This window comes from Oncorhynchus mykiss, chromosome 19 (genome assembly GCF_057628025.1).
Source record: "Oncorhynchus mykiss isolate SJ-2025 chromosome 19, ASM5762802v1, whole genome shotgun sequence".
NCBI lineage: Eukaryota > Metazoa > Chordata > Actinopteri > Salmoniformes > Salmonidae > Oncorhynchus > Oncorhynchus mykiss.
This window is the reverse complement of record NC_143040.1, coordinates 63855654-63872359: the sequence shown is the minus strand read 5'-3', so window position 1 is coordinate 63872359 and position 16706 is coordinate 63855654. Positions and strand designations below refer to the sequence as shown.

The 16706-nt window shown below is 42.3% G+C and overlaps 2 protein-coding genes across 5 annotated transcripts; both read left to right on the top strand.

Annotated features, from left to right (window-relative positions):
• Window positions 1-674: 674 nt before the first annotated feature.
• Window positions 675-5253, top strand: LOC110498131 (cannabinoid receptor type 1A). The gene is made up of 2 exons (XM_021574733.3): window positions 675-995; window positions 2145-5253. Exon 2 carries the CDS (start codon window positions 2189-2191, stop codon window positions 3584-3586), a length of 1398 nt encoding a protein of 465 aa, XP_021430408.2. The 5' UTR covers window positions 675-995; window positions 2145-2188; the 3' UTR covers window positions 3587-5253.
• Window positions 5254-7691: 2438 nt separating this feature from the next.
• Window positions 7692-10469, top strand: LOC100499589 (akirin 2(2b)). 4 transcript variants are annotated; one of them, XM_021573140.3, is made up of 6 exons: window positions 7692-7934; window positions 8177-8375; window positions 8860-8994; window positions 9294-9443; window positions 9548-9619; window positions 9785-10469. In XM_021573140.3, the coding sequence occupies exons 2-6, from the start codon at window positions 8201-8203 to the stop codon at window positions 9793-9795; spliced, it is 543 nt and encodes a 180-aa protein (XP_021428815.1). In that variant the 5' UTR covers window positions 7692-7934; window positions 8177-8200; the 3' UTR covers window positions 9796-10469.
• The last annotated feature ends 6237 nt before the right edge of the window (window positions 10470-16706 follow it).

Sequence of the window (16706 nt, the reverse complement as noted above, 5' to 3'; positions counted from 1 at the left end):
AGCTTCATAGGGTACTGTAAGTCTGAATACCAACTACTGAGAAGTCTGTAGGAAAGGCGTGAATAAGGAAAGGCATAATTTCCTAAATTGGAATTGGGCACATGATGATAGGCAGCTGACTCAGATAACCCACTTACCAGAGACATAGCCTATTCTCTGCTATTGTCCCACTACACACCTCACCCACCTTCATTCGACACCTCTGCAGCTCCTACTATTCCTATACACTGGCAAGATATACAAGGCATTTCATCCTATGCTACACGTGGTTAAATATATACAAATTGGCTGGATATTGCTTAACCATTAATGTTTACCTTTCCTTCCAGGTTATTAGACATCATGCATTTCTGCCAGTCAAAATAAATGGTATACTCTCACATCAGTGACATTTGCATGCATACAATAACATATGTACATCATACATACACACACAGCCTAACCCTGAGAAGCTGGGAGGAGGTCATAATTGCTTATAGGTTGAAGTGAGAGTCTAAACTACAATAGTAATGAAAATACGTCTACGAAATAAATTATAGTGTTTTAACATTAAATAGAATAATAGTTTCGTTTTCCTGAATCACGCTGGTCGATGATGATGGGGTGTGGGTTCAAAATGATGGAGTGTCTCGTTACTGAGTGAGCGTGAATGTAGGATGCGACGCGAGCGCACTACTCTGGTCCAAGGCGCTGTGGCACCTCGGAGCACGTGACACAGAAGCGCACAAAGCGAATCCTTATAAAAAATAATTGCGTAGCTCAGACAGACAGACACATCGCTGTTACTATACAGGGATGCGAGGCTCATTATGACACATTCACTCTGCTAAAAATAATTTTCAACGATTTGATACACTTTGATAAAAGCAACTGTTGACATCAATATAATACAATTCCTGAGATTGGATTAGTGGACACACTTCCTCTTGTCTTTATGTCATAAATTAAATCTGGCATAAGAAACAACGCAAATTCTTTGTGCAAAGAATATGAAGGTAATAACTATTTTTTGTTTACTCAAATGGAATGCAAATGTGCCATTAATGCATAATCTATTTATTTGTTGATTTTGCTGTACCCTTAGTGAGAGTTTATCGAGTCTAATTACTTGCTTGCAGCCTCTCCATAACCTTCCTTGTTGTTGGTCTGTTTTACTAATTCATAAATGGGACAAGGGGCATCGTCACATTGTTGTATAGCCTAAATCACTACCAGAATTTTTTTTGCCCATCTATAAACATCCGCATGACAATGTTTTATCAAATATTCTCATTAGTCTACTTGTTTTTATGAATGAAAAACATATGTAGGTTATTGTAATTTTTCTTAACAAAATGTACAGATCTAGTCCTATTCATGATCTAATGGCAGGGATTATGTGCCGTTTATCTATGTGTTTTACGTTTCGTTAGTCTTATGGACGGGATACGCATGGTATACATCGTCCAACGAAATGCTTACTTGCAGGTTCCTTTTCGACAATGCAAAAACAATAAGAAATAATAAAAGATAAGAATACGAACAAAAAGTAAATAGCTCAGTAGAATAGGATAAACATTTTAGCATACGTATAATAGACTACAGGAAGGTTATAGTTATAGTCCAATATTTACTCTTGTATTGGGGATGGGGGCAGTGTATAAACTGAGCCATATAATAAGAGTCTGAGAGAAAAAAATAGTCCTGTAAAAATCTATAGATTGATTCTACAAAATCAATTCACTCTTCTCTTGAGAGAATATAACTACCTCCTTTGATGCATCATTCATTGAATCATATTTTTTTTTAAACCTAATCCTGTATTACCCCTTAATTAATAGGAAAGATTGACCTACATTGGCATCTTAATGCAATGTTTTTGTTCTAGGGGCAGCACAGAAGGTTAGATATGGGTCTCAATCATTTGTCATTGACTGTTAATTCTCTCACCATTGTCTGAGACACATCTGCTGTAGAGTCAGCTGGCTGGTACAGGGATACCAATAATGTCACCCAGCAACATTCCCATATCACCCACAGTTAAAATCCCCCACAGTTAAATACATACACATTTGCCTACCCCCACATTTGTCACAATTAAACTGACCAAATAATAGAAAGTATTAATGATTTCAAAATGTTATTGAACTCTCTTTTCTGTCTAGACACGCATCTAATGCTACATAATTTACCAGTCAGCTGAGTAGCCATGAAGTCTGCTCTGGATGGAATAGCTGACACCACTTTCCGAACAATGACTACTGGTTTGCAGTATCTTGGCTCCAACGATGTGAGCTATGATGACCCGTCCATTGATTCTGGCTTCGCCAAGACTGGATTCCACTTACAGAAGACTCACTCTGCCCCACTTAGTAACTCCTTCCCTGTACAAGTACCTGGGGACAAGGAGCTCATCTATAATGGCAACTCCATTTACCCGACCAACTTCTCTGAAATGCTTGGCAATGGGACCCGATGGGAGGTCGGGGGTTCTCTCCAATGCGGGGAGAACATTGTGGACATGGAGTGCTTCATGATTCTGACCCCCAGCCAGCAGTTAGTAGTAGCGGTCATGGCACTCACCCTGGGAACCTTCACAGTGCTGGAGAACCTTATCGTATTGTGTGTGATCCTCCACTCCCACATCCTGCGCTGTCGGCCCTCATACCACTTCATAGGAAGCCTGGCTGTAGCCGACCTTCTGGGCAGTGTCATATTTGTGTACAGTTTCTTGGACTTCCATGTGCTGCACCGGAAGGACAGTCCCAATGTGTTTCTATTTAAACTCAGTGGAGTCATCGCCTCTTTCACTGCCTCTGTGGGCAGTCTCTTTCTCACGGCCATCGACCGCTATATCTCTATCCACAGGCCGATGGCTTACAAGCGGATCGTCACCAAGAACAAGGCTGTCATTGCCTTCTGCATGATGTGGACTATCTCCATCGTCATTGCGATTCTCCCCCTACTGGGCTGGAACTGTAAGCAACTGAACTCGGTGTGCTCAGACATTTTCCCACTCATCGACGAGAAGTACCTGATGTTCTGGATAGGGATGACCAGTGTGCTACTTCTGTTCATCATCTACGCCTACATGTTCATCCTGTGGAAGGCCCACCACCACACTGTGCGCATGATGAGCCGCAGCTCCCAGAAGAGCATCATTGTCTACACGGCAAATGGAACCAAGGCTCAGACCATGCGACCCGAGCAGACTCGCATGGACATCCGCCTGGCCAAGACCTTGGTGCTGATCCTGGTGGTCCTCATCATCTGCTGGGGCCCTGTGCTAGCCATCATGGTCTACGACCTCTTCTGGAAGATGAACAACGTTATCAAGACGGTCTTTGCCTTCTGCAGCATGCTCTGCCTGCTCAACTCCACCGTCAACCCCGTCATCTATGCACTGAGGAGTAAGGACCTGCGCCGGGCCTTCCTTAACATCTGCCGGACGTGCAGGGGATCTTCTCAACCACTGGACAACAGTGCTGAGTCTGATTGCCACAGCAGGAGCATCAAAGGCACAGCCTACAAATCCACGGCTAGCTGTGCAAACACCACTGTAAAAGTGGCCAAAGTCACCCTGTCGGTCTCCGCAGAGATGGTCTGAGAACCTTTCTGCCATCATGTGACTGTGAAGGTATTGACTGTGAAGAATTTATCTAGAATAGACACTACCCCAATTAGCGCTGTCCAGAAAGTTTGCCAACCATGAACTTTAAATTGAGCTTTGAAGTCTATGTAGCTGTAGCATAAAATAATGTGGATTATTATACTGAACAAAAATATAAATGCAACATGTAAAGTGTTGGCCCCATGTTTCATGAGCTGAAATAAAAAATCCCAGACATTTTCCATACACACAAAAACCTTATTTCTCTCAAATTTAGTGCATAAATTTGTTTACATCCCTGTTAGTAAGCATTTCTCCATTGCCAAGATAATCCATCCACTTGACAGGTGTGGCATATCAAGAAGCTGATTAAACAGCATGATCATTACACAGGTGCACCTTGTACTGGCAACAATAAAAGGCCATTCTAAAATGTGCAGTTTTGTCACACAACACAATGCCACAGATGCCTCAATTTTTGAGGAAGCGTGCAATTGGCATTCTGACTGTAGGAATGTCCACCAGAGCTGTTGCCAGTAAGCTGCCTCCAACGTTGTTTTAGAGAATTTGGCAGTACTTCCAACAGCCTCACAACCGCAGACCACGTGTAACCACGCAAGCCCAGGACCTCCACATCCGGCTTCTTTGATGGCCACTGGCACGCTGGAGAAGTGTGCTCTTCTCGGATGAATCCCGGTTTCAACTTTACCAGGCAGATGGCAGACAGCATGTATGGCATTGTGTGGGAGAGCGGTTTGCTGATGTCAACGTTGTGAACAGAGTGCCCCATGGTGGCAGTGGGGTTATGGTATGGGCAGGCATACGCTACGGACAACGAACACAATGGCATTTTATCGAAGGGAATTTTAATGCACAGAGATACCGTGACGAGATCCTGAGGCCCATTGTCGTGCCAGTCATCATCACCTCATGTTTCAGCATGATAATGCATGGCCCCATGTTGCAAGGATCTGTACACATTTCCTGGAAGCTGAAAATTTCCCAGTACTTCCATGGCCTGCATACTCACCAGACATGTCACCCATTGAGCATGTTTTGGACGATCTGGATCGACATCGTGTTCCAGTTCCTGCCAATATCTAGCAACTTCGCACAGCCATTGAAGAGGAGTGAGACAACATTCCACAGGACACAATCAACAGCCTGATAAACTCTATGCGAAGGAGATGTGTCGCTCTACATGAGGCAAATGGTGGTCACAGCAGATACTGACTGGTTTTCTGATCCACACCCCTACCTTTTTTTTTAAAGCAACCAACAGATGCGTATCTGTATTCCCAGTCATGTGAAATCCATAGATTAGGGCCTAATTTATTTATTTCAATTGACTGATTTACTTATATGACCTGTAACTTAGTAAAATCTTTGAAATTGTTGTATGTTGTATTTATATTTTTGTTCAGCGTAATTCAATGTTTTCAGAACCACTTCATTAATTTATTTTCATAGGGAAATAGTGACAATAAGCATTGTTTAACTGTACAGTTGTGTATTTAGTGTCATGCTGATCTGCCCTGACTGTATGGTTTGAGCCATTAAAATGCTTCTAGGTGAAATTGGCTGCTCTTTCCACTGTAAATTATACTGTAAATTATTACATTGTGATGGTTTGTAGTTCTTGTCATAAAGTATGTTTTGTGAAACTGTTTTGATTGCCTTATTTTTTAAATGATGTATAATTGAGGGTCATGTTATTCCATACAAGAGTAGATAATGTACATCTTTTCAATGAGTCACATTATTTCAACTAACTGGGAGACAGATTTCCCCAAAGAAGAACCACAACCATAAAGACATGTAATGTATTAAATACGTCCCCCCCCCCCCCCCCCCTCCATCTCTTCATATATGTTAAGTATTTTTCTGTGAATTAACATCTTAATTTATGTTTTGATTCAATAAAAATATTCAGGAAGCACCTTGTGAACTTATCTCATGAAACTCCAGAGAGAGAAAAAACATTTTGTATTTGTGTAGTTACTCATCTTATTTAAGACCAGACTAATTTAGTAATAAGCAATGTATGTATATCATGTACACAAATGCTTTCATCTGAACACATCAATAGAAAAACTTACAGCAAAAATGTCATCATCTACACTGCATTCCCAAAAGTATGTGGACAACTGCTCGTCGAACATCTCATTCCAAAATCATGGGTATTAATATTTAGTTGGTCCCCCCCCCCTCTGCTGCTATAACAGCCTCCACTAGATGTTGGAACATTCCTGAGGGGACTTGCTTCCATTCAGCCATAAGAGCATTAGTGAGGTCGGCACTGATGTTGGGCGATTAGGCCTGGCTTGCAGTCGGCGTTACAATTTATCCCAAAGGTGTTCGATGGGGTTGAGGTCAGGGCTCTGTGCAGGCCAGTCAAGCTCTTCCACACCGATCTCAACAAACCATTTCTGTATGGACCTCGATTTATGCATGGGGGCATTGTCATGCTGAAACAGGAAAGAGCCTTCCCCAAACTGATGCCACAAAGTTGGAAGCACAGAATCATCTAGAATTGTATTGTAGTATAAAGATTTCCCATCACTGGAACTAAGGGACCTAGCCCGAACCATGAAAAACAGCCAGAGAACATTATTCCTCTTCCACCAAAATGTACAGCTGGCACTATGCATTCGGGCAGGTAGCATTCTCCTGGCATCCGCCAAACCCAGATACATCCTTTGAACTGTCAGATGGTGATGCATGATTCATCACTCCAGAGAACGAGAATGGGTTTCCACTGCTCCAGAGCCCAATGGCGGTGAGCGTTACACCACTCCAGCCAACACTTTGCACATGGTGATCTTAGGCTCGGCCATGGAAACCCATTTCATGAAACTCCCGACAAACAGTTATTGTGCTGATGTTGCTTCTGATCCAACCGAGGACAGACAATTTACAGAGGACAGATGATTTTTACGCGCTACACGCTTCCTGTTCTGTGAGCTTGTGTGGCCTACCACTTCTCGTTGTTTCTCCTAGACTTGACCAGGGCAGCTCTAGCAGGGCAGAAATTTTACAAACTGACTTGTTGGAAAGGTGGCATCCTATGATGGTGCCACGTTGAAAGTCACTGAGCTCTTTGATTGTATACATCTGTCAGCAACTAGTGTGGCTGAAATAGCCAAATCTGCTAATTTGAAGGGGTGTCCACATACTTTTGTATATATAGTGTTTCACCAACCAAGAACTGTCAAATCAACAGAAGATCTTTAAGTAAGTATAAAACCAGAGGAATTTGAATTTTTCAGTTGTCTCTGCTAAGATAAAAAATGAGCAAATATTGCATGTATAATTTATATTCCAAATTATTGTGGCTTCCCCATTCAAACACCTGTGTATGGTTTGGTTTCCAAGCTTCTGAATAAAGTCAAATTTGCACAATACTCATAAGGCATGTACGATATCCCCGAGCTGACAAGGTAAAAATCTGTCGTTCTGCCCATGAGCAAGGCAGTTAACCCACTGTTCCCCGGGCACTGAAGACGTGGATGTTGATTAAGACAACTCCCGCACCTCTCTGATTCAGAGGTTTTGGGTTAAATAAGGAAGACACATTTCAACTGAAGGCATTCAGTTGTACAACTAACTAGGACCCCCCTTTCCCCTATATCAGATATGGGCTTTGGTGGTATGTTTTTAAGTCTCTGGAGGAGGAGAAAGAGTTGGCAGTGGCACATGGGACGATGTGCCGTGTGTTGTGTGAGGTACTGTACTGCCCTCTTGTGGAATCAGAGTATAGTACGATGGGGCTGGTTAGAAAGGTAAAACCACGTTTTTACCCCAAGTTTTTACCCCAAGTGAAAAAAATGTAACAGAAAAGGCAAAAAAACGTATAAGTGTAACAATCCATTTTACATTATGGGCCCATGGATTTGTAGAACAAAATAAAGTGGCAAAGACTAACAAAATACATTAATTTCCAATAATGTGAATGAAGAACAGGCCTACTGCTAATGTGTATAGATATAGCAGCGCAAAATCATGGCAGCACCAAAATATTATAACAGCGAAAATGATTAAATGTGATTTCGAACAACACAAACCACCACCTCTGTCTTGACTGCACTACAAATCCCACCATCATCAGCGCATGCCCACCGGCATGCGCTCCAATTTTTTGACGTCTTCAACCCTAGAACCAGACGGCTCGGAGATCAAAAACAAGAAGCTAGCTGGCTTTCAAGCTGGTAGGCAGGTTGTTATAGCTTCGTCTGAATTTATAACGTAGCTAAGGACATTCAAATAGAGGTAAGATATAAGTGAAACAAACGTCAAAGATACACGAGCGTCGGATAGGAACGGAGGGCAACTTTTCCCCGGAAAGGTGGGAATTTGTTTTCATTTGATTTTGTTGGCTAACGCTAGCTTAACCTAATAACGTTACTGTACGTTAGCCAACAACAGTCGCAAGACTCCTTCCTGGACTTGTCGAAGTTGCAAAGCTAGGTAACTAGCCAGCTAGCTGAAAATACATAATCGGGATAATAAGCTCCTTCCTATCTCGAAAGCCATTTTCTTTTGTTTCGCATTAGCTACTATACACTGTTCCTCGTTCGTTCTTTGTAGCTGGACCCTCCTTAAATCAAAATCATGGCGTGTGGAGCGACCCTGAAAAGAACCATGGAGTTTGATCCATTGATGAGTCCAACGTCGCCTAAAAGGAGAAGGTGTATCCCGGTTTCCCCATCATCCTCCTCATCCCCACGGAAATACCTTCGCATGGAGCCGTCACCATTTGGAGAGGTGTCGTCAAGACTTTCAGCTGGTAATTAACGTTAGTTAACTAATTTACCGGATAAACCCGTTAGCTACCCAGGCCAGTGTGCTAGCTTTCTGCATTGCCAGCTAACCCTTAACTTAGCATACTATTTTCCAAGACCATATTAGATGTTAGCCAATAGTTAGGTAGATATGCTGCAATAACATGAGTAACTATCTTGAAAAGATAACATGATGTCGATATAGCACGTTGACATTGGGAAGATCTCAATTGCATACTTCTTGCAACCTCTGAAACCGCAGACTTTCTCATCCAATGGGTTTTGAGAAGGAGACGAGGAGAGAGGACGCGAGGTGTATGCAATTGAGATCTTCCCATGGTGTCATCTTGACCCTTTTTGTGTTACACAGCATAATAGGAGCTATAAGGATTGCACTATAACGTGAGGCCTCCATTAGATGTGACAAGTTGTTTGACTAACTTCCTCCCTGAATGGTTTTGACTCATGCTGTGTACTATCTCATTCAAGAGAAAATTCTGAACAACATCAAGCAGGAGTACAAGCGCATTCAGAAGAGAAAACACATCGATGGAGTTTACCAACAGACAGAGGGTTGCTACTCCCTAGAGGCTCCACCCCCTCTAGGTGGATCCAGTATGCCAGGTTTGTTGTAGTGTACTGTTAGCCTAGCCAGGTTCAATGTCGGTCCTTGAGGGCCAAAAACACTTCTTGTTTTCATCTTCTGCTTCTGAGAGACTAATTCAGACCTGGGACACCAGGTGAGTGCAATGAACTACCAGGTAGAAACAAAAAACAGAGGTGTTTCGGCCCTCCAGGACCGGAATTGAACAGCTCAAATCCTAAACCTAGGTGAGGAGGGGAGATCCAGAGTGCAGGATGAACTAGACCCCCCCCCCCTCAACATGCAAATAACCTAATTTCTCTCCTCGTGTCATCTGCAGGCACATCGGCTGGAGGTTCTTCTCCATCAAGGAAAGAACAGCCCTTATTTACTCTTAGACAAGTTGGAATTATTTGTGAACGTCTACTGAAGGAGCGTGAAGATAAAGTTCGGGAGGAATATGAGGAGACCATGACTTCCAAGTTGGCAGGTGTGGACTGTCAAAATACAGGATTCAGAAAGTGCAACCTAAGGTGGTATGTGATTTTTACAGTTAAACTTATTAAACCCTTTCCTCCCACATTTCTATTACAGAACAATATGACACTTTTGTGAAGTTTACACATGACCAGTTGATGCGAAGATTTGGAGAGCAACCTGCAAGCTGTGAGTTTTATTTTCCTCTCCTTTTTATATAAGATTCTCAGTGCATGTACCATCCCATTGTTGAATGCAAGAAGGCTACCATTACACTTGAATGGAAAACCTCTAAAGGTTATGGTAACATGGCTGGTTTTCTGTTTTTTTCTATTTTTATCCCTTCTTCACCAGATGTTTCCTGAAAGCGTCCCAGTCTGCCAGATGACCTGTTGCTGCAAGCTATCAAGTTTAAATCTTGGGAAATCACCGCAAGAGATTTGGTTTATTTAAACTTTTCTTACTGTGCCATATTTCTCCTTTGGGCAAAGGTTTATAAGCCGTTGTCAGTGGTTATCACTCTCTCTCGCAAGCAGCTAGGTGCTTCCTAATGTAAATGTATAGGCCCTCTCTACCAGTGGCCTACGTTTCTCCTGCTGTACTTGTATCGATAAGGCCTCACTCTTACAAGGAATTCCAAACTTTATTAATTGTTTTATTTCTTTGTTATATGTGTATATATATATATATATATATATATATATATATATATATATCATATATGATATATATATCATATATATATCATATATTATATATATATATATATAATGATAAAGCAATGTCGAAATCCATGTAAGGTTTGCTGGTCAATCTATGAGCAAGTGGAAGATGCAAGTTAGTACAGTTTGGAGAAGAGAATATGGGGATGCATCAGTAACTTTTTTTTGTATGGGACTTTACAAAGTGTAAGTTAGATTTTTTTTTTTTTTCCCCCTTTCAAAATGTTTATTTTATTTTGTCATTTTTGTTTTCCTGGTATTACTTTCAAACCTATGTACTTAGTGGAAAACCAAACAATAAAATGTTTTAAGGCTTATGATTTAAAAGTTTTATGCTGTCACAACAGGGTAATGCTCTAAGTCAAGTACTACCAGTGTTTCCCCTATACGGCACACCGCCCCTGCAAATTAAAGTGCAACTCTCTTTAAAACCATGAATGCCTTTGAAAACGGCCAACGTGGCCTCGAAATAAATCAGAAACTGTTATTCTAGATCCAAAGACTACGTGTAAATAGGATCGTTTGGTCATAAAGTCTCGTCTAAAACGTGAGTTTGGTAAATTAAGGTTGGGTTTTGATTTGACGATGTCTATTTGCCCACTAACATGGGGTGAACAGTTGCGTTAATGGCTCTCTATCCAATAGCATAGACCGTAGGAAAGACCTGCACAGCAGCTCCAACTGTTTACATAAGACAACACGTTGCACACTTTTTTTACTTGAGAAATACTGCACCAAACACTTTAGTTAATGTACAATTGTGCTACTAAAATGTCAAAATTAATTACAGATTTTGAGTTCTCTTAAATTCATTCTGGGGGTCAGACACTGACGTTTTGCTTCCTTCGCCCGCTTTGAGGATAACACGGTGCCACTGACGCGGCCTGCTCCCAAGGACTGTGGGTTCTCATTCTCCGTGGCCGACCTAAGACATTTTAAGCGTGTTAACCCTCGCCAGGCAGACGGCATCCCTAGCAGCGTCCTCAGAGCATGCGCAGACCATCTGGCTGGAGTGTTTACAGACATATTCAATCTCCCTATCCCAGTCTGCTGTCCCCACTTGCTTCAAGATGTCCACCATTGTTCCTGTATCCAAGAAAGCAAAGGTAACTGAACTAAATGACTATTGCTCCGTAGCACTCACTTCTGTCACCATGAAGTGCTTTAAGAGGCTAGTAAGGATCATATCACCTCTATGTTACCTGACACCCTAGACCCACTGCAATTTGCTTACTGCCCCAATAGATGCACAGACGATGCAATCACACTGCTCTAACCCATCTGGACAAGAGGAATACCTACGTAAGAATGCAGTTAATTTAATATATCTCAGTCTTCAACACCATAGTACCCACCAAGCTAGAGGGCAATGGGTCTGAACCCTGCCCTGTGCAACTGGGTCCTGGACTACCTGATGGGCTGCCCCCAGCTGGTGAAGGTAAAAAACAACAACACCCACTTCGCTGATCCTCAACACAGGAACCCCACAAGTGTACATGCTGAGCCCCCTCCTGTACTCCTTGTTCACCCAAGACTCCTTGGCCACGCACGCCTCCAACTCAATCATCAAGTTTGCAGACGACACAACAGTAGTAGGCCGGATTACCAACAATGACGAGTTCGCCTACAGGGAGGTGAGGGCCCTGGTGGAGTGGTACCAGGAAAATAACCTCTCACTCAATGTCAACAAAATGAAGGCGCTGATCGTTGACTTCATGAAACAGCAGAGGGAGCACGCCCCTATCCACATCGACGGGACTGCAGTGGAGAAAGTGGAAAGCTTCAAGTTCCTCAACATACACATCACTGACCATCTGAAATGGTCCACCCACACAGACAGTGTGGTGAAGAAGGAGCAACAGCGGCTCTTCAATCTCAGGAGGGTGAAGAAATTTGTCTTGTCCCCTAAGACCCTCACGAAATATAACAGATGCACAATTGAGAGCATCATGTCAGGCTGTATCACAGACTGGTAGGGCAACTGCACTTCCCGCAACTGCAGGGCTCTTCAGATGGTGATGCGGTCTGCCCAACGCATCACCGATGGCACGCTGTCCCTCCAGGACACAATGTCTCAGGAAAGCCAAAAAGATCATCAAGGACATCCCTCACCTGAGCCACAGCCTGTTCACCCTGCCATTATCCAGAAGGCAGTCAGTACAGGTGCATCAAAGCTGGGACCGAGACTGAAAAACAGCTTCTATCTCAAGGTCATCAGGCACTTAAATAGCCAACACTAGCCAGCTACCACCCGGTCACTCAACCCTGCACCTTAGAGGCTGCTCTATATACATAGACATGGAATCACTGGCCACTTTAATAATGAACACTAGTCACTTTAATAATGTTTACATACTACTTTACTCATCTCATATGTATATACTGTATTCTATTCTACTGTATTTTAGTCAATGCCACTCCGACATTGCTTGTCTTAATATATACAGTATCGGTCAAAAGTTCGGACACACCTACTCATTCAAGGGTTTTTATTTGTACTATTTTCTACATTGTAGAATATTGAAGACTTCAAAACTATGAAATAACACATGGAATCATGTAGTAAACCAAAATGTGTTAAACAAATCAAAATATATTTTTTTAGATTATTCAATGTAGCCACCCTTTGCCTTGATGTCAGCTTTGCACACTCTTGGCATTCTCTCAACCAGCTTCATGAGGTAGTCACCTGGAATTCATTCCAATTAACAGGTGTGCCTTGTTACTTAGTTAATTTGTGGAATTTCTTTCCTTAATATGTTTGAGCCAATCAGTTGTGTTGTGACATGGTAGGGGTGGTATACAGAAGATAGCCCTATTTGGTAAAAGACCAAGTCCATATTATGGCAAAAACAGCTCAAATAAGCAAAGAGAAACCATCATTACTTTGAGACATGAAGGTCAGTCAATCCGGAAAATGTCAAGAACTTCAAGTGCAGTCGCAACAACCATCAATGTCTATGATGAAACTGGCTCTCATGAGGACTGCCACAGGAAAGGAAGACCCAGAGTTACCTCTGCTGCAGAGGGTAAGTTCGTAAGTTACCAGCCTCAGAAATCAGCACTTAACTGTACCTCAGATTGCAGCCCAAATAAACACTTCACAGAGTTCAAGTAACAGACACATCTCAACATCAACTGTTCAGAGACTGCGTGAATCAGGCCTTCATGGTCGAATTTCTGCAAAGAAACCACTACTAAAGAACACCAATAAGAAACACGAGCAATGGACATTAGACCGGTGGAAATCTGTCCTTTTGTCTGATGAATCAAAATGTAAGATTTCTGGTTCAACGGCTGTGTCTTTTAGAGACGCAGAGTAGGTGAACAGATGATCTCTGCATATGTGGCTCCCACCGTGAAGCATGGAGGTGTGATGGTGCTTTGCTGGTGACACTCTCAGTGATTTATTTAGAATTCAAGAAACACTTAACCAGCATGGCTACCACAGCATTCTGCAGCGATGCGCCATCCCATCTGGTTTGCACTTAGTGGGACTATAATTTGTTTTTCAACAGGACATTGACCCCAAAACACACCTTCGGGCTGTGTAAGGGCTATTTGACCAAGAAGGAGAGTGATGGAGCGCTGCATCAGATGACCTGGCATCCACAATCACCAAACCTCAACCCAATTGAGATGGTTCGGGATGAGTTGGACGGCAGAGCGAAGGAAAAGGAGCCAACAAGTGCTCAGCATATGTGGAACTCGAAGACGGTTGGAAAAGCATTCCAGGTGACTACCTCATGAGACTGGTTGAGGGAATGCCAAGAGTGTGCAAAGCTGTCATCAAGGAAAAGGTTGGCTGCTTTTAAGAATATCAAATATTTTGAATTGTTAAACACCTTTTTTTTTACTACATGATTCTATGTGTTATTTCATAGTGTTGATGTCTTCACTATTATTCTACAATGTTGAAAATAGTCAAAAATAAGAAAAACTCTTGAATGAGTAGGTGTGTCCAAACTTTTGACTGGTACCGTATTATTTCTTATTTCCATTATTTTACTTTTAGATGTATGTATTGTTGTGAATTGTTAGATACTACTGCACTGTTAGAGCTAGGAACACAAGCATTTTACTACACCCGCAATAACATCTGCTAAAAATGTGTGTGACCAATAACATTTGAGTTGAAACCTCATTAACCAAACATGGAATCGGTCAGGAAACACACCTTCAAGACTGACATCTCATTTTTTTTCTAATGAGCACAGAAAAACACGCCAATCAACATGTGCAGTGGTTCTTTAAAGAAAAGAGGACAAAGCAATGCAACCTTTAATTATAGAAAACATTTTGGGGATGGTAAAATGTTTTCAGTGTAAACTTAAACGACTAAAACCAGATAAAATATGTAGAACAGATAATGGAGCAATTATTCTTAAATGGAACAACATTTTTGAGAACTGAAAGTCACAAAAAAAAATGGCATGGGGTCCCCATTGATTGTTATGTTTGAGTCACTAATATAGCATAAGAACAAGGCAAAATGTACTTAGTCCCCTCCTGTATTCCTTGTTCACCCACGACTGCAAGGCCAAACACAACTCCAACACCATCATTAAGTTTGCTGACGACACAACAGTGGTAGGCCTGTTCACCGACAACGATGAGACAGCCTATAGGGAGAAGGTCAGAGAACTGGCAGTGTGGTGCCAGGACAACAACCTCTCCCTCAATGTGAGCAAGACAAAGGAGCTGATGTTGGACTACAGGAAAAGGCGGGCAGAACAGGCCCCCATTAACATCGACGGGGCTGCAGTGGAGCGGGTCGAGGGTTAAGTTCCTTGGTGTCCACATCAACAAACTATCATGGTCCAAACATACCAAGACAGTCCTGAAGAGGGTACGACAAAACCTTTTCCCCCTCAGGAGACTGAAAAGATTTGGCATGGGCCCCCAGATCCTCAAAAGTTTCTACTGCTATACCATCCTGATCGGTTGCATCACCGCCTGATATGGCAACTGCTCGGCATCTGACCACAAGGCACTACAGAAGGTAGTGCGAACTGCCCAGTACATCACTGGGGCCAAGCTTCCTGCCATCCAGGACCTACAGTGCCTTGCGAAAGTATTCGGCCCCCTTGAACTTTGCGACCTTTTGCCACATTTCAGGCTTCAAACATAGATATAAAACTGTATTTTTTTGTGAAGAATCAACAACAAGTGGGACACAATCATGAAGTGGAACGACATTCATTGGATATTTCAAACTTTTTTAACAAATCAAAAACTGAAAAATTGGGCGTGCAAAATTATTCAGCCCCTTTACTTTCAGTGCAGCAAACTCTCTCCAGAAGTTCAGTGAGGATCTCTGAATGATCCAATGTTGACCTAAATGACTAATGATGATAAATACAATCCACCTGTGTGTAATCAAGTCTCCGTATAAATGCACCTGCACTGTGATAGTCTCAGAGGTCCGTTAAAAGCGCAGAAAGCATCATGAAGAACAAGGAACACACCAGGCAGGTCCGAGATACTGTTGTGAAGAAGTTTAAAGCCGTATTTGGATACAAAAAGATTTCCCAAGCTTTAAACATCCCAAGGAGCACTGTGCAAGCGATAATATTGAAATGGAAGGAGTATCAGACCACTGCAAATCTACCAAGACCTGGCCGTCCCTCTAAACTTTCAGCTCATACAAGGAGAAGACTGATCAGAGATGCAGCCAAGAGGCCCATGATCACTCTGGATGAACTGCAGAGATCTACAGCTGAGGTGGGAGACTCTGTCCATAGGACAACAATCAGTCGTATATTGCACAAATCTGGCCTTTATGGAAGAGTGGCAAGAATGACTTCAGAATGACGTCAGATGAAACCAAAATGGAACTTTTTGGCAACAATGCAAAACGTTATGTTTGGCGTAAAAGCAACACAGCTGAACACACCATCCCCACTGTCAAACATGGTGGTGGCAGCATCATGGTTTGGGCCTGCTTTTCTTCAGCAGGGACAGGGAAGATGGATGGAGCCAAATACAGGACCATTCTGGAAGAAAACCTGGAGTCTGCAAAAGACCTGAGACTGGGACGGAGATTTGTCTTCCAACAAGACAATGATCCAAAACATAAAGCAAAATCTACAATGGAATGGTTCAAAAATAAACATATCCAGGTGTTAGAATGGCCAAGTCAAAGTCCAGACCTGAATCCAATCGAGAATCTGTGGAAAGAACTGAAAACTGCTGTTCACAAATGCTCTCCATCCAACCTCACTGAGCTCGAGCTGTTTTGGAAGGAGGAATGGGAAAAACTGATAGAGACATACCCCAAGCGACTTACAGCTGTAATCGCAGCAAAAGGTGGCGCTACAAAGTATTAACTTAAGGGGGCTGAATAATTTTGCACGCCCAATTTTTCAGTTTTTGATTTGTTAAAAAAGTTTGAAATATCCAATAAATGTCGTTCCACTTCATGATTGTGTCCCACTTGTTGTTGATTCTTGACACAAAAATACAGTTTATCTTTATGTTTGAAGCCTGAAATGTGGCAAAAGGTCGCAAAGTTCAAGGGGGCCGAATACTTTCGCAAGGCACTGTATATAATA